At 49.1% G+C, this 25,988-nt stretch overlaps 11 protein-coding genes and 1 non-coding gene across 12 annotated transcripts; 9 read left to right on the plus strand and 3 right to left on the minus strand.

The window, feature by feature from the left end:
* Positions 1–83: 83 nt before the first annotated feature.
* On the plus strand, positions 84–866 carry BO87DRAFT_384778 (uncharacterized protein; the record flags this gene model as incomplete). Its single annotated transcript, XM_025624698.1, has 1 exon — positions 84–866. The coding sequence occupies one exon, from the start codon at positions 84–86 to the stop codon at positions 864–866; it is 783 nt and encodes a 260-aa protein (XP_025481800.1).
* Positions 867–2,345: 1,479 nt separating this feature from the next.
* BO87DRAFT_374685 (cell wall mannoprotein 1 family protein) lies at positions 2,346–3,465 on the plus strand. Its single transcript, XM_025622838.1, has one exon. It carries the CDS (start codon positions 2,725–2,727, stop codon positions 3,319–3,321), a length of 597 nt encoding a protein of 198 aa, XP_025481801.1. The 5' UTR covers positions 2,346–2,724; the 3' UTR covers positions 3,322–3,465.
* Positions 3,466–5,259: 1,794 nt separating this feature from the next.
* Positions 5,260–6,198, plus strand: BO87DRAFT_303774 (ankyrin repeat domain-containing protein; the record flags this gene model as incomplete). The annotated part of the gene is made up of 1 exon (XM_025619257.1): positions 5,260–6,198. The coding sequence occupies one exon, from the start codon at positions 5,260–5,262 to the stop codon at positions 6,196–6,198; it is 939 nt and encodes a 312-aa protein (XP_025481802.1).
* A 709-nt stretch (positions 6,199–6,907) lies between these two features.
* BO87DRAFT_330373 (FAD-dependent oxidoreductase) lies at positions 6,908–8,864 on the plus strand. The gene is made up of 3 exons (XM_025620292.1): positions 6,908–8,169; positions 8,215–8,485; positions 8,549–8,864. The coding sequence occupies exons 1-3, from the start codon at positions 7,041–7,043 to the stop codon at positions 8,838–8,840; spliced, it is 1,692 nt and encodes a 563-aa protein (XP_025481803.1). The 5' UTR covers positions 6,908–7,040; the 3' UTR covers positions 8,841–8,864.
* A 734-nt stretch (positions 8,865–9,598) lies between these two features.
* Positions 9,599–11,626, plus strand: BO87DRAFT_330377 (GMC family oxidoreductase). The gene is made up of 2 exons (XM_025620293.1): positions 9,599–9,938; positions 10,012–11,626. Exons 1-2 carry the CDS (start codon positions 9,729–9,731, stop codon positions 11,404–11,406), a joined length of 1,605 nt encoding a protein of 534 aa, XP_025481804.1. The 5' UTR covers positions 9,599–9,728; the 3' UTR covers positions 11,407–11,626.
* A 2,779-nt stretch (positions 11,627–14,405) lies between these two features.
* BO87DRAFT_405204 (flavin-containing monooxygenase) lies at positions 14,406–16,365 on the plus strand. Its single transcript, XM_025625921.1, has 2 exons — positions 14,406–16,107; positions 16,171–16,365. The coding sequence occupies exons 1-2, from the start codon at positions 14,413–14,415 to the stop codon at positions 16,303–16,305; spliced, it is 1,830 nt and encodes a 609-aa protein (XP_025481805.1). The 5' UTR covers positions 14,406–14,412; the 3' UTR covers positions 16,306–16,365.
* Positions 16,366–17,737: 1,372 nt separating this feature from the next.
* BO87DRAFT_423981 (uncharacterized protein) lies at positions 17,738–18,208 on the plus strand (the record flags this gene model as incomplete). Its single annotated transcript, XM_025627203.1, has 1 exon — positions 17,738–18,208. The coding sequence occupies one exon, from the start codon at positions 17,738–17,740 to the stop codon at positions 18,206–18,208; it is 471 nt and encodes a 156-aa protein (XP_025481806.1).
* A 687-nt stretch (positions 18,209–18,895) lies between these two features.
* On the minus strand, positions 18,896–20,105 carry BO87DRAFT_237452 (putative histone h1.3.). Its single transcript, XM_025618812.1, has 3 exons — positions 19,828–20,105; positions 19,431–19,777; positions 18,896–19,371 (listed from the first exon to the last, which is right to left on the minus strand). The coding sequence occupies exons 1-3, from the start codon at positions 19,930–19,932 to the stop codon at positions 19,176–19,178; spliced, it is 648 nt and encodes a 215-aa protein (XP_025481807.1). The 5' UTR covers positions 19,933–20,105; the 3' UTR covers positions 18,896–19,175.
* A 183-nt stretch (positions 20,106–20,288) lies between these two features.
* BO87DRAFT_303836 (uncharacterized protein) lies at positions 20,289–21,202 on the minus strand (the record flags this gene model as incomplete). The annotated part of the gene is made up of 3 exons (XM_025619262.1): positions 20,289–20,707; positions 20,759–20,920; positions 20,983–21,202. The coding sequence occupies 3 exons, from the start codon at positions 21,200–21,202 to the stop codon at positions 20,289–20,291; spliced, it is 801 nt and encodes a 266-aa protein (XP_025481808.1).
* Positions 21,203–21,449: 247 nt separating this feature from the next.
* Positions 21,450–22,955, plus strand: BO87DRAFT_237466 (glutaminyl-peptide cyclotransferase family protein). Its single transcript, XM_025618813.1, has 2 exons — positions 21,450–22,784; positions 22,903–22,955. Exons 1-2 carry the CDS (start codon positions 21,583–21,585, stop codon positions 22,907–22,909), a joined length of 1,209 nt encoding a protein of 402 aa, XP_025481809.1. The 5' UTR covers positions 21,450–21,582; the 3' UTR covers positions 22,910–22,955.
* A 46-nt stretch (positions 22,956–23,001) lies between these two features.
* On the minus strand, positions 23,002–24,062 carry BO87DRAFT_303656 (YeeE/YedE family protein; the record flags this gene model as incomplete). The annotated part of the gene is made up of 2 exons (XM_025619253.1): positions 23,002–23,709; positions 23,775–24,062. The coding sequence occupies 2 exons, from the start codon at positions 24,060–24,062 to the stop codon at positions 23,002–23,004; spliced, it is 996 nt and encodes a 331-aa protein (XP_025481810.1).
* Positions 24,063–25,732: 1,670 nt separating this feature from the next.
* On the plus strand, positions 25,733–25,805 carry BO87DRAFT_t117. Its single transcript has one exon. It is a non-coding gene; the product is annotated as a tRNA-Thr (tRNA).
* The last annotated feature ends 183 nt before the right edge of the window (positions 25,806–25,988 follow it).

Consider the following 25,988-nt stretch of genomic DNA (forward strand, 5'->3'; position numbering starts at 1 on the left):
TCACAACCTTCCTTTCTCTCGAAAGTTGTATTCATTTCTAACCACAAATACCTCCTCTGATAGCATTTTATCCATATTATATCATGGATGAGGATATTGAGGCCATTGATGCACGTTTCAAGATTTTATCTGAGCAAGTGCGTCTGGCTATGTTCGCCTCTCCCGAACTTGACATGGCCTTTGAACCAGAGCGTGCAGACAGGAGCAACTCAGTCACCATGACTCCAACCGTCCCAGCTGAATCTCCTGGTGAACCGACCTGTGAACCAACGTTCTCTGTGCTACAATTGGCAGGGGCTCAATCCTCTACAGAAAACCCTCAACGACGTCCACAGGAAGTATTCGATTTCACGACAGATCACCTTAACGTGCTTCGAAGCGATCTCGCGGAGCTTCGAGCTTTGCTCGCAGCCAGCGATTCAATTGCACGTTCTTCCGATGAAATCGAAATGTTGAAGCAACTGGTCAACAAATTGCAGGAAGATTGCCTTCGCGCCCAAGAGGATCGGGTATCGGCTTTGTTGGAGTGTGCGAAACTGCAAAAGGAGCGCAACGACGTATCCCGTGATGCGATTGAGAAGATTGAGGCACTCCGAAAAGAGAATAAAAAGTTGAAATTGGACCTTGCCAATTTAAAACACAAGCAAGATAAAGAGGTGGAAAAGGGCAACAAAAACCGGGTTGGCAAGGAGGGTAGGCCCAAGAAACGCGTACGTTTCGAACTAGATACCTGTCCGGAGGAACCAAAAGCACAACAACCTTCGTACGACCCGGAGGAAACTCGTGATCCCAGACTTGCACGCTCATTGGCAAGGCCGCCGCTAAACCGCTCAGGCTGTTTCCCAGATTGTGGTCTAAATCGTTAACGGCCCACAGGAGCCATCACTAGGAGCATCCCCGTCAAGCCAGGACTGGGAGCGTACTCGTCACCCCGGATATGTACGCCGCCGCCTTCGAAGGACGCCAATCAATCATGACCCTCAAAGTCGGACAAGAATCAATATCATAACACATGAATGATATTTGTGTATAGGTGTGACTCTGTGATATGCGCGACGTTGATTGAGCTTGGTATGGGTCTCGTCCAGGTAGCAGGGGCGTGGGCATTTTCGGGAGACGATCTGGTTTTTCTGCGCTGAATATCAACATCTGTAACGTATCATGTTTTTATGACGATGAATTTAGCTGTGACTTCATAAGAAAAGAAAGAGTAAACCCCCATTTTGCTTTTTTTTTTTTTTTTTTTTTTTTTTTTTTAGTTGAACTTCCGATATTAGGCCCTAGGATATAAATGATAAGGCATATTGAGACCGCCAAAGTGCTTCAGTAGAAACTACTATATATTCAAGACTGGATAATACTTCCTCTGATATAGTAGTAGTAGCTAGTTGAAGTGAAAGCCATTGTATAACACAGCCAACTATATATATGTTTGGAATATTGCAACACTAGTAAGCCGAGTGATTCCGCCATGTAGCAGATATACTGTTTACTAAATTTATTAGTTCCATCTTAGCCCTAGCAAGCGGTAATATAGTAGAATGTGTAGATTTTTCACAGGCCAAAAACAGCCGTGCATATACAACACACTTTGCTCCATTAAGCCCTACAGGAAAGTGAACTTCGTGAAATCAAATTTGAACAACGTCTCAGGTATCTAGAATCTCTCATCGTCTATCGGAAGGCGAATAAAGACCCAGCTCTCCATTAAGGATACAAGAAATCATGTCGAACAAGCCCAGCAATTGTAAACATAACCATCAGCCCGGCCAGACCTAATAACACTGCTACCCTTCCTAATCCCGCTCATCTCATCCTCTTTCCAGCTTCCCTTCACCAATGTTTCCGCCCCGTGGCTTAGCATTGTATGAGGCGTAACGTGCCAGTGTAGCACGAGCCCGTTGAACACACTCTGATACAATCCGGAGTCCTAATCGGCAGTAATCAAGTCCAAGTCCTCCAGAAAGGCCGCCTGGTAGTGATTGGATCAAAGGTGATCCCGCAATCGCCCTGCCCTACAACGAAGCCGCTAGAAGCAGGACGTAACAATCTCGTATTTGGTGTTGGTCAAAGCTCCCAGACAAACCCAAACCCCCGCGGGTAAAATTGAGTGTAGAACCGATAGCCTCGGAAACTCTACATCGTGAAACCATTCGACCTGGTTGGTCGGCTCATAACTTGGCGGTTGATCCCGAGCTCCGCAAAAATTACTCCCGCGATGATGTGCGAACCAAAAAATCAGGACCACGGGGTAGTAAGTGAAGCCAAATGTTAAATTATAAATAAAGATCGACATAGCGTGTGATCCTCATGAACACCCCCGTGGGACAGGGTTCTGTATTAACATTTAAAGTTCGACTAAGCAAACGGAAACGCTTCAAAACACCCGCTTTTTGGGTCTCTGCTTCAACTTCCCCGGAAATTCAGCAATTTTCTAACCGTTCGTGATCCAGTCCCTGTAAATCACTGACAATTCAGGGGTTTGCACATCGTCATTTGCTGGAAACAGACCTACTATTCAGGTTTTGCACGCAAAGTATCATCATGGTGTCGTTCTTTTGCCGGTTTTTGAATGTACTCTCTTCACGAGGACATAGCCAGAGAGCTATATAAAGTCGCTCAATTGTCCTTCAATCATCTCTATCATCATCAGCAGCAATCAGCAAACATCACTCTACTATCAATCCTCAATTCAATCCAAATCCCCATACCTCAACCATCATCATGAAGCTCTCCATCGTCTCCATCCTCACCCTCGGCCTCGCCGCCGGCTCCCTCGCTGCGCCCACCGCGGTTCAGGAGCGCGACCTCCCCACCGTCACCGGCGTCCTCTCCAGCATCGGCACCAAGGTCGACGCCCTGGGCTCTGCCATCCAAGCTTACAACGGTGGCGACGTCGCCAAGGTCCAGCAAGCCTCCGACACTCTCGTGACGGCCATCAACAACGGCAACACCAAGGTCAGCAGCACGGCCGCCCTTAGCAGCGGCGACGCGCTGGGACTCCCCGGCCCCGTCAACGACCTCAAGGACAAGATCACCGCCGTTATTAACAAGCTCGACGACAAGAAGAGTCTCATCGTCAAGGCCGGCAAGGGCACGCAGACCTACAACGACCTGACCCAGCAGAAGGCTGCCGCCAAGAAGCTGTCCGACACGATCGTCTCTAAGGTCCCGGAGAACCTCCAGAGCCTGGCTGGCTCCATTGCTGGCGGTATCTCTGACGCCATCGACACCGGTGTGAAGGACTTTGCCGATCAGGCCCCCAAGGGCTCTAAGCGTGAGGAGGCGGCCCCTCTTGTTGATGCTGCTATTGCGGTTTAGGAAGATGCTTTGAAGAAGGGGTGTGGATCTGCTGCGCAGGTTATACACATTTGTTTGTGGTCTCGCTGGATACTTTTGAAGTTATCGGGATAGCTATTGTGTGCGGAGGATCAGTGTGAAGTAGTGGATGATTTATAGTCGAATTAAATTATTGCTTATATATTAGTGCTTTCCAGTGTAGCCTGATCTAGGAAGGCTTCCACGTAGCATAACCCGTTGTTCAATGGTCCCCGGCTTTTGTCTGCGGGAGAAACTATTTAAATAAGTTAGTCGGTAAGACTATCGTACGTTTATGTACATAAAGAGGTATTGGAATCAGCCAAATTCGGTAGCTAATTATCCTTTTAATGGAGCATAAATAGTCAAATCTATGCTCTGATATCCGTTTCGATCCTAGGCACTTAGTATATTAGCACTTCGTAAAGTTGTCAATTGGATGAGACGGTAACCACAACTTACTAATTGAGGTGAATATGAGTAGGGCTTAATTTGCGAGCAAGGAGCAAATACTGGATATAAGCGGTGGAGTTGAATTGAATTGAGCCTGTGGTCGATACGCGGGTCTTCAACCTTTGAAAGGTGCGCAAGGCGTACATGTAATTGTGAGATAAGAGACATTTGGCATGGTGTTCATCGATATTGACTGTGCCCCGATTCTGACAACATCTCCACTCGCCACTCAAAACCACCCACATGGCAAGGTCCAGGCAGCAAATGCTATCAGCCGCCAGGTAACCACGTCTTCTACAATCTATGCATGGGGATGGGGCATGGTGCAGTTGACGTATCACAGGGCAGGCACCAGGCAGCCGTTGCCTAACCGTTGCACTCCCTTGCGTCTCGAGTAAAGTTATATAGATCGAGCGGAACACACCTCACGAACACCATCATGATCAGACCGAACCCTAATGAGCAAGATAGAAAGATTCCTTTACTACGCATTTAGTGCTATCCATTGATCGCCTCATCATGTCGTCGCCAAATCCAATTTCGAACCTGTTAGCCAAAGTGAAACAGCTCACCATTCGACGGCAAGAGAATGGCAGGTTGACGACCGACGCCGAAGAAACTGAAAGTCGGCTCGCCCTGGCAATGGCCTGTCTGTTAGGGGAAGAGGACGCTGTGTCTGATCTTCTAGCCAAACGGCGGAGGATCAGAGCCATGGATGGCAGCACTAGCTATGCGGAGACTATCATGGTTGCTTCAGGGTACAAGAACGTTCTCAACAGCATAGTTGCCTCCAAACGGGACCAGTGGAAAGCTAAAAGGACTATTGGTGGACGTACGCCACTTTGCTGTGCTGCAGAGGGTGGTAACGCGAAGATAGTTCGCATGTTGTTGGAGAACGGCGAGGACGTGAACGAGACGGATGCGGATGGTGGCAGGTGCGTCCCGCTGCATTGGGCCGCCTACGACGATAACCTAGAGGCATCAGAGCTTTTGTTGAAGCATCAGGCCAATATCGAAGCGGTCAATGCTGACGGACATAAGCCGCTTGCTCTCGCAGCCCGGACCTACCAAGTGGCGGCAGTCAACCTGCTGCTCGAAAAGTACAAACCCAACGTCAATCCGACGGATACCCGTGGGTTCACACCACTATTAACACTCGTTCAGACAAAGCCCAAAAGTTCGCAGGAAGCTGAGGCGCGGCTGAAAATCATGAGGCGTCTCATCGAAGGAGGAGCGGATGTAGAGGCCCGAGTAGGATCAGATGGACCGCTTGCTTTGCATAGTGCTGCACTTGACTGTTGCTTTGAGGATGCAGCCATATTGTTGGAGAATGTGGCTGACGTCAATGTCAGTACTTGTGAAGGATTGACACCCCTAGCCTGCGCCGCAATACAAGGCAACCTGGAAATGGTGAAATTATTTATGGACCACAATGCGAAAGTTGATAAGCCGGGCGTACAAAACATGACACCTTTGGAGATGGTAATAATGGCTCAACACGATTGGTGGGAATGTGGAATAAAAGTTGATAACACGTTCCGGCCACATATTATCGAGCTTTTCCTGCAACGCAGGCCCGATTTACTCCTGCAAAAGTCCGAGTGTAACCTTTTCTTGAAAGGGACTACCATCACTGGAATGGCTATCCGTCAGGGTACTCCGGAAATGGTGAAGATATTGTTACGCTATCCGGGCGGCGATGTCGAGCAAGGCGTCTTCCGTATGCCTCTTCTGTGTTGGGCTGCGTTCCAGGGCAAAGCGGACATGGTCACAATGTCGATAGAGCAGGGCATTTCCCTTCAGGGGGTTGATGGCCGCTACGGGCGAAACGCGCTTTCCTGGGCAGTCATTAAGGGTCACCAAGGTGTTTTCACCCAATTACTGCAGTCTCCCGGTTTCGGATTGGATGACGTTGATCAACAAGGTCGGTCGGCGCTCTTCCACGCGGCAGTCGCTGGCCATGAAGACATGTTCGAAGAACTTAGATTCCGGGGCTGCGCCGTGCATCGTCCTGACCAATTTGGGTTCACTCCCCTGGTTGTAGCGGTTCAGCACGGACGGGAGAATGTCATCCGGAAGATCCTTGAGAACCATCCGCTAACACAGGAGCCCCGGGACCGCTTTGGTCGCAATCTGTCGTGGTGGATGCGCTCGACTGGAAATGATGCTTTGCGAGAAGTCATCGTCGGCTACGGCATGCAACTGGGGGGGCTTAGTCCGATAGAAGAAATCCGTTCATTTCTTCATTATGAGTCGAATCGGTCGAAACAGCCTTGCGATGTCTGTACGCTTGGTCTCAATCGAGGTGACAGAGGCATTGAATGTGGTTCGGGGTGCAGGAAATATCGGATTTGCCACATATGCCGTCAGTTTGGTGCGAGCAGTGAGGACTTTGAGGGATCGGAATCTGAGGGATCCTTTGAATAGTATGTGTTTACTGTCAGGAGCCAATTGTAGTTCAGTGAACAGGTAATCTATTTAGTTTGTTCACCTATTCAATAGTGTATATCAGATAGAGTATATAGAGTATAACAGAACAGTTTCAAGTAGTAATCAAGTTAGGTCACTGTTGTTTATAATAAAGCGAAGGCTATGTAGAACAGCCAGACATATTTCCAACTAATACTGTGATTAATTCTAAAGGTGTATCCCTAATAAGTCCCGGTCACGTACAGATAGCTACATTTAGGCAATCATTAAATACAACGAAATAAGCAATAGGACGCTCCTAGAAAGTCAAGCTTGATAAAGCGTAGCCCGTGGCAAGACGCCAGATGTAGAGGTACACCCTTAGTAGTACTAGTAGGGCAGACCAGCTCAACGACTGGTCTGACGAAACAGGAGCCGCCAGACCCCGAAGGTTTGTCTGACAAGTACATGCGTCCCCATCAGCAATCCCACATACCGGAAATCTAATACGGAAGACGGCAACAAAGCAAACACAGTTTCTGGCATCAATAACTCACTCATCATTTATGAGATGGTCTCTCCGGTCACGTGCTTGTGATGTGAGCCCTCAACACGTCATGAGGTATCAGCGGAAGCGGATGGTACGGATGTGGAGGCAGCCAGGCGGGTGTGGCGGTAAGCCGTGAGCGCCTCCTCTTCAACTCCCATAGTATACAAAGTATACGAAGTAAAAGGCCTTGGCGAACATGTAATTGACAGAAGAGATATAGTTGAATCCCTGGCAGAACCCAAAGCCGAGTTCGAATGCAAGCTAATAGTCACTTCGCTGTCCATCATTGAAGTTTTGTGCTTCCTCCGGAATGGCCGGCAAACTGTCCTTCGCCCTCGTTTCATTGCTACCCACTGCCTCAGCTTCAACCGGCTTGTCATGTCGCTGCTTTCCCGGAGATGCGTGCTGGCCTTCTACGCAGGACTGGAGCGCTTTCAACGCTACGCTGGGGGGGAGGCTCATTGCCACAATCCCTGCTGCGAGTGTCTGCCACTACAACAGTCCATTCTTGCCATACGATGCGGCGGCTTGTGAAGAGCTGCTGGCAGTGTGGAACGAAACCAAAACCCACTATGAGGCCAGTTACTCGCCAATGGCGCCGTGGTTCGCCAATTTCTCCTGCGACCCATACCTGCCCAACACACCCTGCACCATCAAGCCCCTGGTCCGGTATGCCGTGAATGCCAGCAGCGCGCAGGATTATCAGGCAACCATCGAGTTTGCTACCAAGCGTAATATCCGCCTTGTTGTCCGCAATACTGGCCACGATTATCTTGGCAGGTCCACGGGGGCTGGTGCCCTGGCCCTTTGGACTCATCATCTGAAAGAGATCGAGATTGTCGAATACCAGTCGACAGACTACTCCGGGCCCGCCATCAAGGTCGGCGCAGGTGTGCAGATTTTGGACGCCATGAATATGGCCCATGAACATGGGTACAGCCTCGTGGGTGGCAACTGCCAGACAGTAGGCTATGCGGGTGGATATTCTCAAGGCGGAGGCCACGGCCAGCTGATGTCCATGTATGGCCTGGCTGCAGACCAGGTTCTGGAGTGGGAGGTAATCACCGCCACGGGAAATCACTTGATTGCTACCCCTTTCAATAACTCTGATCTATACTGGGCGATGAGTGGTGGCGGCGGGGGCACCTACGCCGTTGCCCTGTCCATGACTAGCAAGCTTTATACTGACCTTCCGGCCGCCATCGCCAATTTGACCTTCACCAATGAAAAAGTGACTGAGGATAGGTTCTGGGAAGCTGCCGCAACCTATATCAAGGATACGGCTAGACTGGCCGATTCAGGTGGTGCTGCGGTTTGGGAAGTCACTAACGCGGTCTTCAAGAACATGCCGTCCACGCTTCCTGGCGGCACCAAGGAGCAGTTGCAGAGGCTGATGCAGCCCACCCTGGACCTTCTGAGCAGCAACAACATGACCTATAGTACGTTTGATCGAATCAATCAAGAGTTACTACTAACTAGTACAGCTTACAGCATTGCCAGTTGTTCCAGCTTTTACGAATGCTACACGCGATTCAGCCCCTGGATGGCCGTGACCGAGTTTCAAATCGGCGGCCGTCTGATCCCGCGGAGCACCGTAGATAACGATCTTCACCCACTCGTTGATTCCTTTCGTACCATCACCGAATACGGGGCAGTCGTTGCAGGAGTCTCTTTCAATGCTTCACGGTCGACAATACCAGAAAACTCTGTCAATCCCGCATGGCGCGATGCGCAGATCCGCATTGTCCTCGGCACGTAGGTCTTTCTCCGTCATGATCAGGAGTATGAAACTCTGTCAAACCGTTCACCTATCTATAGTGCCTTCGATTATTACAACTATACCCACGATGTCGAGAACCAGAAACTCATGACGGAAACACTTCTCCCTCTACTTGAGGATTTAACTCGCGGCAGCGGTGCTTACCTGAACGAGGCTGACTTCAACCAGCCTAATTGGCAGTCAACATTCTACGGTGATAATTATGCCAAGCTAGTCTCTATCAAGAACAAGTACGACCCCAACCAGACCTTTTACGCTTTGAAGGCTGTGGGAAGTGAGGAGTGGGCGGAACAGACAGATGGAAGGCTTTGTCGCGTGTTAATAGCTTAGGACCGGATGCTGCTGTATTTCACGAACTATATAGAAGTTTTCAATCGTGAGACTAGTTCCATGTCACTACCATGCGAGTATTCGGGGGCGGGGGGGGGGTTAATTGATCATCAGGGTACATCAAGCCAGTTCGTTCGTCGATGCTGCAGTATAAGGCTGTGAGTACCACGAATTGTTCAACTGGACATCATCTTTAATATAACCCTGGGAACCGCTGTATCCTTAACCCCTCAACATAGAATGGGGGGAGGCATAGAGATAGTTCAGGGATGAGGTCTTGACATGTTTCACGTCAACTTGATCACAGAAGAACCTCGGTAGCATTTGTGACAAGACGTTTCCAGTTCCTGGGCCAAACAGTCCCTTGGGCAACCCTGCTAGTCAACAGACCGCAGGTTCCACCGGGTTAGGTTACTGGTGGATGAGGCTGCGATTGCAGTCCAACTTTGGCCCCCGGCGTCGAAATCGCTCCGGTTTGGTGCTGCGATTTGTGGAGCCTAGCGAGGGCCGAAAATCTGACCGAGACCTAAGCGATGGAGCCAATAACTCTAAGCTGGCGTTAGAACTTAGAAGCTCTGATAGATAGTAGTAAGTACCCGTAGCCAAACCCCACGTACCCGGCCGCACTTAATACATGGTCCGCGGCATAGCCACTTCCGGCTCTGTCGCTAGACCCCACGGCAACTACGTAGTTGTGGGTAGCTTAAATTGTCCAAATTCATCCTCCACTAGGTCCAAGAATAATCCTGTTCGATTGTATCTGCTGATAGCTAGTAATTAAGCAACACGCATTCCCGCACTGTTTACCTCTTATAGGATCAGTCCACCAACACGACCCTCCTCGTCTTGACTTTCTGCTGCAACGACACATTCATTATTAGGAGCAACATGACCTACCCGACCGCTGACTACATTATCATCGGCGGCGGCACGGCCGGCCTGGTGGTCGCTAACCGCCTGTCGGAAGACCCCGACGTCAATGTGCTCGTGCTGGAGGCGGGACCGGACCGCAGCTCGGATGAGCGTGTTCAGAACCCCGCGGCGTGGCCCACTCTGAGCGGGTCGGAAGTGGACTGGAAGTTCAAAACGGTACCGCAGGTGTGTGTTATTTGATGTCTATCAAACTGAGTCCTGTCTGTCAGTCATCGGATGCTAACTGCTGCGCTGCCAGCCTGGTTTGAATAACCGCGACCAAGACTACGCTGCGGGCCGCCTGCTGGGCGGTACATCCGCCATCAACGGGCTGGCGTTTGTGCCACCCGCCCCGGCAGGCATCGACGCCTGGGAGGCGCTGGGGAACCCCGGCTGGTCCTGGCAGTCGTTAGCCCCATATTTTCACCGTAGCTTCCATATCTGCCCCGAAGCTGCCCCTGGCAATGGACCTGGTTCTGCTGCATCCGCCGCAACTGGACCCATCGAAGTTACCTATCCCGCACTGGCGGAACCGAAGAATCACACCATCATTGATGCCTGGAATAAGACCTTCGCGGACAAGGGCTACGCCTTCAGTGATACCCTGGTCCCCACTCCGACCACCGGCACCCGCCCCTATACAGCTACCATCACCACCACAGGCGTCCGCAGCGCAAGCACTCAGTATGCGGCCTCACGCTCAAACCTACGTATCCTCACCAACACCACGGTCGAGCGCATCCTCTTCGACACGACAACCACCACTATCACCGCCACCGCGGTCCTCCTCCACAATGATCCCTCTCCCATCACTGCCACCAAAGAAGTAATTCTCGCCGCGGGCGCCTTCAACACCCCCAAGCTCCTCGAACTCTCCGGCATCGGCTCTGCATCCCGGCTCTCCACGCACAGCATCCCCTGCATCATTGACAACCCCTCTGTTGGAGAAAATCTTAACAACCACCTCATGGCGGTGCTTCCCGTTCCCATCCAACCCTTGCCGGATACCGCCTCCCCAACCCCAGGTATTCAAGCCATCTCTTTCGTCCGCTCAGGTGCTGAAGCCGACCTCCTCTCGCGTCACCCTCCCCATCCCCCCCTCAACAACCTCCTCGCCAACCCCTCCGAGCCCACAGCCTGCTTCTTCCTTAGCACATTGCCCAACTCCATGGCCATTCTCGGCTTGATACCCTCTTACCCCCTCTCCCGCGGCTCCGTCCACCTTTCTTCCTCCCAGCCTACTGACAAGCCCATCATCGACCCTGACTATTTATCGCACCCTCTTGACATCAAACTCATGGCAGCGCACTTCAAGACTCTTCACTCCCTCCCAACCTGCTCCCCATTAAGTGGGATTCTAGGCTCCGCACCGGGCCCTAGCCCTGAGACTCAGGACCCGGGTGTCGTAGAGGAGACGTTGAGGGCATCGGCCGTGGCGGCGCATCATTTCTGCGGGACGGCCATCATGGCCCCGCGGGAGAAGGGGGGTGTCGTGGATACCGAGTTGCGGGTCTATGGGACTAGTAACTTGAGAGTCGTCGATGCTAGCGTGTTTCCTATTGTGACAGTAGCGAACCCCATGTCGACGGTGTATGCCGTTGCAGAGCGGGCGGCAGAGATAATTCGGGGAAGGGATAGACCTGCCTGCGCTTAAGTGGAAGGACAGAGGCGAATTCTTTTTGTCCCTCTCACAGCAGGAAACTGATGCTTGAACATGGCAACTTCGAATGCCCAAGTATTTGAAGACAAAGAACAGGGATTGCTTCAATCATAGACATAGGACATGATAGATATCAGGTTATGTGTTGGTGGTGGACGAGCCCACGTAAGCAGCAGAGATAGCGTGGCATCACCTGATTCCTGGCTCCATTGACAATAAATATCCCAACAAATCATCTACTAATAGAATGATCTATTATGCATGTCAGACACATAGCTCTACCCCACGTATATCGCATCTGCGCTATTTACATCCCATTGGTGAGGCTCAGCTGTCTAGCTGCCAGTAGCGTGGTTAAAGAACAAAGGTTTGGTCGTACAGGCAGTGCTTAGCCAGGCTGAACTTAACCACGTAGCGAATGACAATGTGCCAGCACGGAAGAGGATGATACGATGGCACGAATAGATAGGCGCGGCTAAACCGTTAGGTTCTAGGTTCTCTGGCGAATACTTGAGTAGGTGGATCGACGGTGGGACAGCCCCAGTGGGGTCTGTATGGGGGCTTGGCCCCTTCTCATAGAGCCATTGGTAGCCGCCTGTTTAGTGTCACAGCACTAGCCCTGCCTGCTTGGGTAAAGATGTTCGGGATTCCCCCTGTCTTGTATTTTTGTATGCGAAAAAGAACATTGAGTACCCTGCTATTCATTAGCTATCCTGCCCTTACTTGTGAGAAGTCACAGAAATTACTTCTATGAAAGTTTGAAGCACTTTATTTTCTTTTCAAATAAATATTGGAAACTAACAAGTAGGATCAGCGGGATGCCTTCAATTGGCAAAGATCTGGCTGTACTCCCGCATTTCAGGAAGATGCTTATATCTCCCCGCAGGGCTGTGTATCCTACCGCCAGAATCAAGAAAACTGGTAAAGGTCTAGAATTTCAGTCCAGACAGCTTAGGCCACACACACCACTAATAAGCTTGACATGGATAAAACCACAGTATGTACTCGTTGAACGCGAGACGCGATCTTCTTAACAAATAGGGTCCAACTCAGCATTCGATGTAAATGCTTGACCATACAAAACAGGTGGAGTAGTATGATACCACTAGTTTAGCTCGGATACGAACAAAGGATGTTGAGGCTGGGATGGGGATCCCGATCGCAATCAGGCGCAGTGGCTGCTCCAGCTCCACTCCAGCAGCCTTGTATTCCAACAGACAGCCGCTAGAGTCATCCCGCGGGTCCCGACCACCACTGCCTACCCGACCACCCCAACCAACGCGTTCTGACCAATCCGACCCTGCTGCCGATTTGCACACAACATGTTTAATTTCTTTAAAAACTAAGTATTTATCGATATATCATATTAATTTATATGTAGAATGATGCTATTCAGGGTAAATATTAAAGATTAGAATTCCTGAGCAGATTATATGAGGGATCCTGAGCAGGATACTGTATATAAGCTATTTTTAATTAAACAAGGTCTTCTTCGTAACGCCATTAATTACTGATTCAGTTATTATATTAGGATCCTGAAGAAATCGGACCTGTATAACTAGGAATGCTGTATGCAGGTGTAGAAGAAGATATAAAAGATGTTATTTAAGGTCTTTCTAAGATGTTATTTTCTAGCTGTGTAAAACGGCCAGCGTGAGTAGGTATATAAAAAGCCTGTATAAATTGAAGAGATAGTTAACTAGATATTTAAAAAAATGCTTGACTAGGTATTTAACTGAGTATCTCTTACTTTGAAATAGGTATAGAAACAGGTGTAGGAACAGGTGTAGAAATATATGTAAGAAATGCAATGAAATGATACTTTCTTATAGATATTATAGGTGTATCTTGATCTGTATCTACATATTGTTTTGAGATTTCAGATACTGCTATTTTCATGTGTTATTTTACTTCTTTTTCTGTCTTCTTTTTTAAATATATAGAATGGGTCTTATCTGTCTTATCACGGGTTAGAATCCTGTTTTCTATTTGTATAAAGATTTTCTCTTTAAATATCTGATATTAAGCAGCGCGAGTTTTCTGTATTTGACAGAATTCATATAGTTTATAGCAGAGTAATTTAACACTGTAATACTTACGTGTATAGCAATTTTCTAGATATTTGTATAGCTTCTTTCTGTCAGATCTCATGGTTAATTTAAGTAAGCGGAGTATCTTATTGAACTGTTTTTCTAGCAGAGAAGATAATGCAGATGAAATATTAGTTAAAACTGATATATCTGATATTTCTGTAGTATCAAAATAATTAAATCCTGCTTATTTAAATGCTGCTTTCTTATTAATCAGCCAGAGTCTTGATTCCTGTTATCCTGATTTGATTATCTTTAGTGTCATGAAATCCTTCTGTGCTGACTACTATAGAGGCAAGAATTTATATTTTAAAATATTGATTTAATCTGTCTGGAAGCTTTGCTATACTTGATTACTGTAATATCTATCCAGACAGGTAAAAATACTAACATCTAATGGTTGAAGCAGGTAAGAGATATGTGGTAAAGATAATAAAGGCGAAGATATATTATATTTAGAGATGCAAGGGATCTCTTGATATATAAGGATTCTAGGAGAAGGCACCGGTAAGGAAGTATAATAGAAATCTTTTTTATTGCTTATTTTTCAACGCCTCTAGATATCATGATATTCGAAGTTAGTAGTGATATCTAGACATTGAATAGAGTTAAATACCGCCGAATTAGGCAATCAATGGTAATATTAGTGGTGGTGGTGGTGGTGGTGGTGTTAGTGGTGTTGGTGGTGTTGGTCGGAACGCGTTGGTTGGGGTGGTCGGGTAGGCAGTGGTGGTCGGGTCGTGCGGGATGACTCTAGGCAACCTGTCGGCCTAAGCACTCTGTCGGGTTCATCCGGCACGCAGCTGTCAGCTTTTAGTTATATAAGGCTATCAACCAACTTGGTTTCCAGCAACACAAACATTTCTCTCGCTTCATTCTATCATAACCCTCTCAATAACTGCCATTTATTATGAGATCAGTCGCTGGAGAATTCCCGCCGCTAGCGGCTCTTCCCAACCTTAGTCTGCACCCCTCCATAGACGCAGAACAGCTTAATGCAGCCAATATCACCGACGAGTGGCTCGCCTCTTTCTCAAAGAGCCTCTCCACAGGTCATTCAGATGCTATCCAAGCCCACTTCTTGGAGAAGGATTCTTGGTGGCGCGATTTCGTTTCCATCTCATGGGACATTGCATGCCATAATGGCTCCCAGGCCATCTCCAACTACCTCGCCAGCTCCACCAGTGGATTTTCAGACCCGAAACTCGATCAGCCTGGCGCATTACAACCGCACCTGGCTGACCTGGGTGGTATGCGCTTCATCCAGGCTGGGTTTGGGTTCACAACCAAGGCTGGCAAGGGTAGGGGTGTTCTTCGCCTGGCGAATGTAGGGCCCGAGGAGTGGAAGGCGTGGACGGTCTTTACTGTACTCGAGCGTCTGAATGGACAAGACGAGCTGGAGGCAGAGAGGGCGAAGGCGGCCGAGGTACAATCTAGTGGATCTGAACCTCAATCGACCAACGAGGACAGCGACCTGCAAGTCTTGGTCGTGGGCGCAGGTCAATCGGGCCTTGCTCTGGCCGCTCACCTACAGAATCTCGGCCTCAAGTACCTGGTCGTCGACAAAACAGCCCGCCCTGGAGACTCATGGCGTGCCCGGTACACGTCCATCAAATCACACACTCCGAGCTACATGGACCACTTCCCGTTCTTGAAGTACCCAACCACCTGGCCGCGCTACCTCGACCAGGAGCACATTGTCAAATGGATGGAGCACTATGGAGATCTTCTGGGTCTCAATGTCAGGCACGGCACGCTAGCAACCAACATTCAGTACAATACATCGACCAAGCGGTACTCGGTCGACCTCCAATCCAACGACGGCAGCGTACAGAGCATCACCACCAAGCACCTCGTCCTCGCGACGGGCCTCCTCAGCGATATCCCCATCAAGCCCTCCTTCCCCGGTGAGGACACCTTCAAGGGTCAGATCTTCCACACATCCGCGCATCAGTCCGCGAGCTTGATTCCCGACGTACAGAGCAAGAAGATTACCATCATCGGCGCCGGAACAAGCGCACACGACGTCGCCCAGGACTTTGCCAGTCATGGAGCCAAATTGGTCACAATAGTGCAGCGCAGTCCTCTATTCGTGACCTCTCTCAAGTCCGTGGAGGAGATCCAAGTGAAGCTGTGGGATACGCCGGGTTTGAGCACCGATGATGCGGACCTTCTGGGTAACTCGTTCCCCACGGCCGTTGTTCGGACTCTCAGTGTTGGTGCGTCGCAGATGATGTCCATGTTGGATAAGGACATGTTGGATGGGCTGGAAAAGGCCGGATTAGCGGTCAAGAGAGGGGACCAGGGCGATAGTCTCGTTGATCATCAGCTGATTAAGGGGGGTCATTTCTATATTGATCAGGGCGCATGCGGGATGATTCTCGATGGTCGGATCAAGGTGCAGAGATGTCAGGAAGGCGTTAGGGAATACTACCCTGGAGGAATTACCCTCGCCGATGGTACCCAGATCGAGTCTGATGTTGTTATCCTTGCGACGGGTTTCGAACGCACGGACAAGCTGATCGAGCGCATCGTGCCTAGGGAAATCTTGGTCAAGGTGCCGGGCTTGATCTGTAGTTTGGATGGGAGTCAGGAACGGTTTGGTGTAAGTTTGCGTAGAGCTCCGCATCCCGTGCAGTTAACAGATGGCTAACGTTCTCACTCATAGGTATGGAGACCGACTGGAATGCCAGGGTTCTGGTACATGACGGGCAGCTTTTCCTGGTCGCGCCAGTTCTCTCCCGTCCTGGCTTTGCAGATTGCTGCTGTCGAGTGGGGACTGAACAAGGAGTATCAGGGGTAAACCAAGATGAAGTGTCCTGTTGATATAAATCTATTAATATATCATGATTATTACCACTATAAACCAGTCCTTGATAGATATCACTTTATACGGGTTAAGGTTTAAATATCGACCAACTACTAGACAGAGTATCGACAATGTACAGCAACTTACATATATGAGGTCCAGCAGCGTAATTTAAAATGTCCCTGGCAGTAATCCAGGAGAAAAAATTCAATCAACCGCCAGGGTGTCTGTTCCTTATGGCTGAGCTGGGCCTTCTCTGAAAATTTAAATTATGCATAATCCGTAGAATCATTAACTTGACTGTCTTGCTATTGTTACTGTCGCTTTGGTATATACATATGGTTATCTCACTGCAGGAAAGCGTTCTTAGACGATAAGCCATGTGGTATTCTGCATGCCAAGACCAGGCTGCATTAAGCTTACATTTTGAGAGAAGTGAGATTCCTGTATAGAAGCCATAGCAATCGAGTAAGCACTGAACATATGCTAGGCTAGCTACAGACTTGATGAGGAGAAAGTAGCTAGGTAATCACAAGAAACGATCCTTTTCTGTGGGAGATGGAAGAAGAAAATTCAAATGAATACTGAGTTCTGTCTCACTTCTCCTGCTGATCATCCTGTTACTTTCTACAATATTGGTGGAAGTAGCAACAATCACTGTAGTGGTCATAATGGCATGGCAGTTCCCGAAAGATAACCTAGGTCGTATCCATTATCTACTCATTTCCCATATAACCGCTTCATGATTCTATCATCAACCTACCTACATTCAGTGTAGCATTCTGCATTAATTACGAGTCAGGATAGCTCGGAGAATGTATCCAGCATCGGAATCTCTGAGTCCATGACGATTATACCAGAAGGGGATCGAACGGATAATTTTTGTGACGGCATGACGTTCAGTGGATCCCGCAAGGAACACCATCCGTGAGCTCAACTGACTCCACCTTCTTCCACTCACATAATTATCTCACAGTCCCTGGCATCCCAGCTCCGGTAACTGAATTTGTAGCTGTGGCCGTCGAACCGTAGCATTTCCAAACTTTGCCCCTGTTGCATTCCGCGGAGAATTACCCGAACCCAAACTTTATCTCCTAGGGCTTGTCCTGCTTAATAAGGTCCAAGCCATGCAATCTGCATGCCAGAACACTAGTAGATAGTAGATAGTAAGTACGAGATGCTACATACCAAGCAAAGAGTCAATGATTCTAAGACACAATGGGTGTCTTATTTCAGCTCGCCTCAAAATGTTACAGTATTTTTGCTCCAAACCCATCTAATATAAATACTATCATCTCTACTCCTCCCTTTCTTCGCACATATCAATCAATCATCCACTGCTTAATCTCAAGCACAAGGTTAGAGCAACCATAACCTTAAAGCTTACTGTTTCGCTATAATCAACATCCACCCATACAACGAGAAAATGAAAACCATCCTCTCCACCACCCTCCTCTTCGCCCTCACCTGCCACGCCGCACCCAACTTCCGCATCGGCTATCGCGGTGGAACCGAGTACGCCCTCCCGATATTAGACGCGGAGAACGCCAACGAAACCATAGCCTTCAGCAGCAACATATACGGCATCCCCAACCTGGATCAGTGGGAATCCATCAACACCAATCAAGGATTCTTGATCCGCAATGTTTTCTTGGGATCTTATATTAGCTGCAGCGGGCAGTCGACAAGCTGCATTCTTTCTACTGAGGATGACGGAACCTTCTTTCAATCAATCCAGACGGAAAACATTAGTGGAGTGAACTACTATCATCTTTTCGCTACGATTGAAGATATTGATGGGGGAAACATGTGGGTTCTTGAAGGTGGGAAATATCTCCACATCGGTGTGTTTGACGATCAAAATGAATTGCAGGAGATTTCGCTTGTGCAGGATTAATTGGAGTATTAAAAGTTTATAAAGTTATACATGTTTTTGGTCCTTCTGCTGAGCCGTACATACGTACATACATACATGTCTGAGGTGGCTCAGAACAAGAAATCAGAATCATGTTGCGCTACGTATTATGACGTTGTGTTAATTACTATTAAGTGCTGAAACTCCATCCAAGGACTGTAATCTGATAGGCCATTGGCTGGAGTGAAGTTTGGCTTCACAATAACTCTTTGCTTTCATTTACATGGATAGTATATAATACATTAAGTTGTGAACTAGAGATCGTCATATCTGGACTCATTCATTTTAGGAGCAGTATTCTCTTTAGACCATCGAGGCGATCTGACCTACATTATTGCACAGTGAAACTACCGCTTCAATTTGGCTGGTTAGGTTGTTGTACTGGAATGCAGGATGCCGAATCTTATGGTTATTACATGCCCGTCTGCCTTACTGCGTGAGACAATTTAACTTTTGAGTTTTTAGGGGGTATTCAATCAGCTATGGGTTTACTGTCTCTTCCTTGATGTCCTCCTTTACTATTTCATCTACTTTCGAATTAGACCACTCCACATGCGCTTGTTTAGAGCGGACTTGGCTTGAGCGTGGAATTTGGATGAGGGCATGTCGCAAATGAACGGTGGGTTTAGAAACATTACCAACTACGATTTCTCTAATCTTCGTCTAAATGGTCCTGAAGTTCGCTACTTAACCTATATGGGATTTCCTCTGATACGTGTTCCATTTTCCAAATTCCTTGAAGATCTCATTGAATCCGGATCTGACACCACTGATGTAGAACGCAGTTCAACTGCAATATCGCCGTGGCCACCGAAGAATAGACAGCCCATCCCCATAACCATATCATACCAAGGAAAACCGCTTATTCATTCCTTTCATTCCATCCATGTCACGATTTTCCCATAAGAGACTGCTGTGCATTTTTTCCAACTCTTCAAGTCAGACACATTTACTTGGGAGTATCTGGGCGCTGTCCCATGCCAGAGAACTCTGCACTCATCTGGCTGGTACTCATAAGTTCCTCGTCATCAGAAGACTTCAACTCCTCCTTGACGGTACTGTTTTCGAGCTCCGTGTCGTGTTCTTCCTTCTTCACGGCGACTTTGCCTTCGGCCGGAGTGGGAGTAGTGGCGCCTCCAGATTTTCTATGTAGAAGTAATACAATCAGCAATAGGGACAGGCGCAAGGGGTAACAAGTACCTACGGAACCTCTGTCTTCACAGCCTTCGGCACAGAGCGAGGGGTCTTCGGGGTCTTCGGGGTCGCTGCCGTCTTCTGTCGCTTCCCCTTGGAAGGAGTCGGAGTAGTGTCGATAGCACCAGTGTTGTCATCATCGGCGACAGCCTTGTCTTTGCCAGGCTTTGCGGGCGTTTTCTTGGGAGTAGCGGTGGTGGAAGCGGATTCCTTTGCAGGACTGATAGAGGTACCGGCTTCTTGATCGGCCGGGTTATTATGGATATCGAAAAGCCTACGCTTGGCCTTGTGATAGAGAGTACTGGCAGATTGAGCGTTCTTGTAGCCTCCCTTGACGGCCATCTTATCAAAGTCAACCTGCAGTTGTTGTCAGAGTTTCTCCATAGCTGGAAGATAAGGGTATATACTTTGCCAGATTTATCGGAACTCAGCACACCAAGAATGATCATCCGCGCTTCGGCCATACTCAGCCCCAGAAGGGTTTCGGGTTGGTTGGGCTTTAGTGCAGACATGATGATGTGCGGGAAGTAGTGGAGATTTGAATGTGATGGTAGGAGCGACTTAGGGTGAAGTTAGGAATGGTAAAGAAGAAGTAAGGGAAATAGTGAGATCAGAGGTGAGAGTTGGCTGCGTGTAGATGATGAACAGGTAAAGTCCTTGGCAAGGAAAGAACTGTGTTGCCACCAAATCAAATTGTGCAAGAGCAGAGATAGACCTGAGTTACAGAGCTGTGAATGAGCTGAAGGCAACCAGCTTTGCTGGCTACCGAAGCAAACAGCGAAAACACAGACCTGGGTTTTTGACAGCGATCGTGTACCGTCAAAGTTCCTCCTCTGCTGGTTGGTATCGAACATGTTCAGTGAATATCTCAGTTCTGTTTCTTTAAGCCATTGTTCTGGATTTTCTTGAACACGTCATCCCACAAGGTAGGAAAGTAGTTTGGGGACTGGGTCGAGCGCTGGGCTCTCACATCCGTGTAAAAGTGTTGAGGGGTTTTTCCTGCCCACCAAGGAGAGGGCGCGGGCTTTGAATTGGTAAAGGTCACAGGCCGGAGAATAGACTTGTTGAGAACCAAGTCCCCCAGTCTGACCTCTGTCTGCTGAGGCAACGAACTTGAACGAATGGTAGTCATGTACAAGGTGGCCGTGGGCGGCAGGTTCTTCACATATTCAATCATTGTCTCGCGAGAGCGGCGGGCAAAGGCGGGAATGGCAACGTGCACATAAACGACGAACGGGGCTGTGGTATAGAGGATGAAGATCATCGGAAGAGTACCGCCAATTGCAACTATCCAAGGGTCAGCAGGAGTATATCGGACAAGCGACCGTGCATACTTACTTGCAGGGGCGAGGTACCATGGATGCTCATCCGATGATGCGAATGCTGGTGCAAGAAGGAAACAGGAAACTCCAAATATTAAAAGAGAAACGAGCTTCAATGTTCCTACTACAGCTGTCCTCCCTTTTCCGCTATAATACACCACTACCTTCTCCGGTGGCCCTACAAATATCGAATCAGCACGATTTTCTCCTTATCCTGGCAACTTAGCGGGGGAGCAATACCTTTGCGAAACGTCAATTTAGCATGTTTGGTAGGCGAGGCCTGTGGGTTCCGAGGAGCAACAGGCTCCTTTCGCTTGATAAAAGGAGCACTAGGCTTCGGCGAAGGAATAGGGTTCTGGGTTGTCTTAAATCGAGCAAATAGCTTGCTGTTGAGGTCTCTCCGCACGCTCCGGGGAAGTGCGGAGCGCAATTGCGCGCTCAGCAGGATGACAGGACGCATTGAGTGGTTTGGCGAGGGGGCCTTATGAGTTCGCGCTGAGCTTCCAGCGGTATATTCGCGCCAGTTGGCAGGTCAAAAGAGTCGAACGAGCAATGTGAAGACTGACTTCAGTGCGAAAGGATGGCCGGGTGACTTTTTTCCAAGGAAATTGGAGAAGCTCCGCAACGTGATCCGGCTTGGCGGTCGGAGGTTCGATTGACGGGCCGACAATAGATTGGAATAGACTTGAACCTCCCCCAATCACCATCACTTCCTCAACAAACCACCCCCTGGCTTTACTAGTCGGCATCGTCACCATCCTCCTGCATTGGAGGCTGTTTAGACGCTATCCATATCCTTTGCGATGAAGACGCGCTGACCCCAGTCGCTCCGCTATTCCGATGTATTCAGCTTATCGTGGCCTTCTGGCCCCCTTGCTCTCCATCTACATCACCGTCCTCTTCCTAATCGCTCCAGGCAACGCATACCAGGCCGTCTCGGATCAGACACTAGAATCCCTTCCCCGCCCGAACGATGATTTTGATATTCATACTGGCGCCATCTTGTCCCCGATCCTGAGGCCTCGTGTGTCTGGGACCTCCGGATCGACAGCCGTGCTGAATCACTTCGTCGACTTCTTCCGGAACTCGCTCCCTGACTGGAAAATTGACTTTCAAAACTCGACATCAAAGACACCTGTGTCGAATGGAAAAGATGTGCCGTTTGTGAACTTGATCGCATCCCGTGACCCCCCGTGGGCGGCCCCCGGCGACGTTGGGCGACTTACTTTGGTCGCCCATTACGACAGTAAATACGAACCGGAAGGATTCATTGGAGCTATTGACAGTGCAGCGCCTTGTGCCATGATTATGCATGCTATGAGGAGCATCGATGCAGCCCTGACAAAGAAGTGGGAGGCCATGCAGGCACAGGGCGAAACAAATCCGTTGGATGAGCAGACGGGCGTTCAAGTGCTTTTCTTGGACGGTGAGGAGGCCTTCAAGTATTGGACCGACACCGATTCCCTCTACGGTGCTCGCTCGCTCGCCGAACAATGGGATTCAGATGTCCACCCAGCCATGTCCATCTATAAGACTCCTCTCGCTTCGATATCCCTCTTTGTCCTCCTGGATCTGCTAGGTTCGAAAGATCCAACCATTCAGTCATTCTTCCCTACTACACACTGGGCCTACAAGAAATTAGCTGCACTTGAGCGCCGTCTGCGACGGCTCAACCAGTTCAAGTCCGCCGGCAATGATCCCGATCGACAGCGGCTGTGGTTCACCCATGCCTCCAAAAGCGAGCACGAGATTCCTTACTATTCCGGTATTCAGGATGACCATATCCCCTTCATGAAGCGCGGAGTAGAGATCCTCCATGTAATCGATGCGGGTCCCCATGGGTTCCCGCCAGTCTGGCATCGCATTGAGGACGATGGCGAACATTTGGACCTGGCGACAGTAGAGGACTGGAGCTTGTTGGTTACCGCATTTGCGGCAGAGTGGATGGAGCTGGAGGGCTTCATGCCGGGATCTGAGCAGGAATCTCGAGAAGGTGCCCATGGAAGGAACAAGCGCACTGGCTACGATGTCAAGACTGAACTGTAAGCATTGTCTGAATATATTTACATTTTCTACTGGCCATTGCGGCCCTCGATGCTCTATGTACATTTTTTGCGCGATATATTTATGAGCTGTGCTGATGCCTGATTGCTTGCATAGCTCATGAATGGAAACACTCGGCCATCCCGCCGCGCATGGCCCTTCCAGAACGGCTTTTGGTACAGCACCACCACTCTTTCGCAACAACGAGAAAGCAAATCACATCAAATTCCCTAGCATAAAACCAGTCATCTCTGCGAGCCCCCAAACCGGCTGGAGCACACTGCGCAGGATGGCTGGACCTGGGCATACTCCACGTAGTCCCCAGGCGAGGCCGAAAGCGACCCCGCCTGCCACAAATTTCCAGTCAATATCTGCTACAGTCGCAGTGGGAAGTCTCCATTGTTCCGCCAGAGTGGGTGTGGACCGTTCCGCCTTGTTATCGGTCTGTTTCCCTGGTTTGGTCGACAAGAAGGTTATCAGTGACGGGCCAATTCCGAAGAGGATTATGAGTGCCAGTGATGGATCGAATCGCGATGGGTCAGACAGGAAGGCAAAGAACCGCAGGACCTTGGCTGGGTCAGCCATTCCAGAGAACAGCAGGCCTACGCCAAATTCCAGACCCGCCAGATACGAAAATATAGTCCTTGAGCGTTCGGATCTCTCGAGGGTACGGGGAACGACGACAAAGTTCATTACGAATGTAACCACTGTGGTGGTGAGCATGACGGCGAGCTCCGCAGTCGATGGATAGACGGGCATGTAGCAGGGTGTTCCACCGGCACACGGAGGGATGTTGGAGCCGCCAGCGAAGAAATTGGCTGTGAGTAGGGCGGTGGTGAAAAAGACAGCGGTAGCAATGAACGAGCGTGGCGACAATCGAGAAATACCACAGAGCATGTGGCCGGACGTGCAACCTCGACCATTCTATCCCATAATACCATCAGCACCTACAGCTGTCTTTTCTCGAGAGGGAACTCAGCTTCATTTACCTTTGTACCCCATCCCAGCAGAAACCCGTGGCCCACGGTCAATAGCCACGACCCCCAAGAACTTGGTGCAGTGGGATATGATGGAATGGCGGACGGCAAGAAAAGAGCGACGGGGACAACACTCGACGCCAGACCAGCAATGAGAGCCACATTATCCCTCGTCGGATTCAAAAGAGCTCCCGACAGGAGCGAGGATATGCCGAAAACCGCCCCATTATGCAACAGCAATCCCGTAGAGCCCTGGAAGAGCATCAACGCCCCGAACGTGGTATGCACTGGCGTGAACATATCGTGGCTATACAGATAATAGTAGGAGTAGGTGATCGAAGATGAAGAATACCTTCATCATACAAGCAATAAACAAGATCAAGGCGAAAATCGAGCCATTAGAAAGGATCCCAGTCCAGCAACATCACAATGCGAAATGTACGGGACGAAGGAAATTGTAACGGCGACTTCCTTCACCGATTTTGAAGTGAACAAAGAAGCCGAGTGAGTGAGTGGCAGTTCGGGGACCACACATTCCAATCACATACGGTGACAGAACTGGTCCCCGAAACCAGAACCAGAAACTTGAAGGGCCGATTTGGGCGGGAGTCCCCGAGTGAGTGAGTCTCAACCATTTACTTTTTCCTCCTCTCATTGAGAATTTCTAAAGAAGCTTTGGTGTTGCGGATTGCAGCACATGGCTATATAACTATATACATTCATTGTCTATATCAGGTCATCATTAATGCAGGGATGGTATATTAAATTCTAATCCTAGCTGCAGATATCACCCTCGTGGACCAGCGGTTCCTTCGGACGGTCGGGGAGAGGATGTGCAGGGGAATAAGACGATCGAAGGGGAATGGAAGGATGGAAATGCCGGGGATTCGTTGGTTAGTGCAGATTTTAGCTGGCTTGGTCCCCGACCCGGTCGCTGACTATCTTCACAGAACCATGGATCAGTCCATCAGTGGTCGAGTAGATCGATGGGATGAGGCAAATGAGTGGGTGTACATTGATTTTGTGGTGAGGATTTATTTGGAATTGGGTACTATTTGGGGTTGATTGATTTGTTATTTGTTCGGAGAATTTCCCCTTTGTTATATTTATATCATTATGGGGAGAAGTGATGGGATGGACATGGTGCTTGACATTGGTTGCGCACTGTCTAGTATCTACCCTTTCTTTAGTGGATATAGGGGTCGAAATCAAAGTTGCATACCACACTATTGAGATGATCTTACTGATTGTGATTTGAGAGATATTTGGATCTTACACTGATGTCCAGTGGTTGTTCCTATAGTACTCAACCTTCCCGCCTTTAAGCCGGGACACATTCCATCCCTCCAGAATCTAATCAAGCTATGCCTATCACCTGCCCCAAACAAACTCAATCCCAGAGTACAGAAATTAAACCACCCCTTTCTTCGCAAATAGCCCTCAGACTGAATCATCCCCGCCACCACCACCGCTCCCGACGCATTCAACACCCACAGATCCCGATCCGGTGATCGATAACCCCCCTGTACAGTGTACACCGACTGAACACATCGGCGACCACAAGCCTACTAATACCCCCTACTACGTTGTATCCCGAGATCCATATTAAGCACTGATGCAATCCGGGCTCTCTCCGAGAACCACACCATCGCCGTTTTTAATTAATCCGAATCCATTTCGGTCTCTTGGCTGCAGTGCATGCATACATACATAGCCCGAGTCTCTGCAGATCGGGTATCCGGCTCGGCTCACTATCTTACAATCTACCTGAGCTATAGATATTGTATTATATTATATGCATCCTTTGTCATCTGTAGCGTTTTCAATAACTATGGGCGGTAGTGTGGCTTCTTCACTGCCGAGCATGGTTAATGCAGCACATGTTACGTCTACGGCCATTCCCAGGTTTTCGCCTATTCACCGTAGCGTAGCTTGTTTTAGCATAATATCCTGCCTCAGCAGCATCAATTGCTCGCATGGCTTAGTTGGTAAAGCGCATGACTAGTAATCATGAGATCCTCGGTTCGAATCCGAGTGCGAGCATTTTTTTTTTTGGTTTTTTTTTGGGGGTGGGGGGCCGGGGGCGTGGTTGGGATTGGTGGTGAGGATTATCATGTCTTTCCCCCCCCCATCTTGCGCTCTTTCTTGTCATAAGGTGTGTGAGGGATCGATGTTAGACATCTTTATTCGTACTGAATGGGGTTTGTCTGGTTATTCCTTGGGGGG

This window comes from Aspergillus neoniger, assembly GCF_003184625.1.
Source record: "Aspergillus neoniger CBS 115656 unplaced genomic scaffold BO87scaffold_9, whole genome shotgun sequence".
NCBI classification, from domain to species: domain Eukaryota; kingdom Fungi; phylum Ascomycota; class Eurotiomycetes; order Eurotiales; family Aspergillaceae; genus Aspergillus; species Aspergillus neoniger.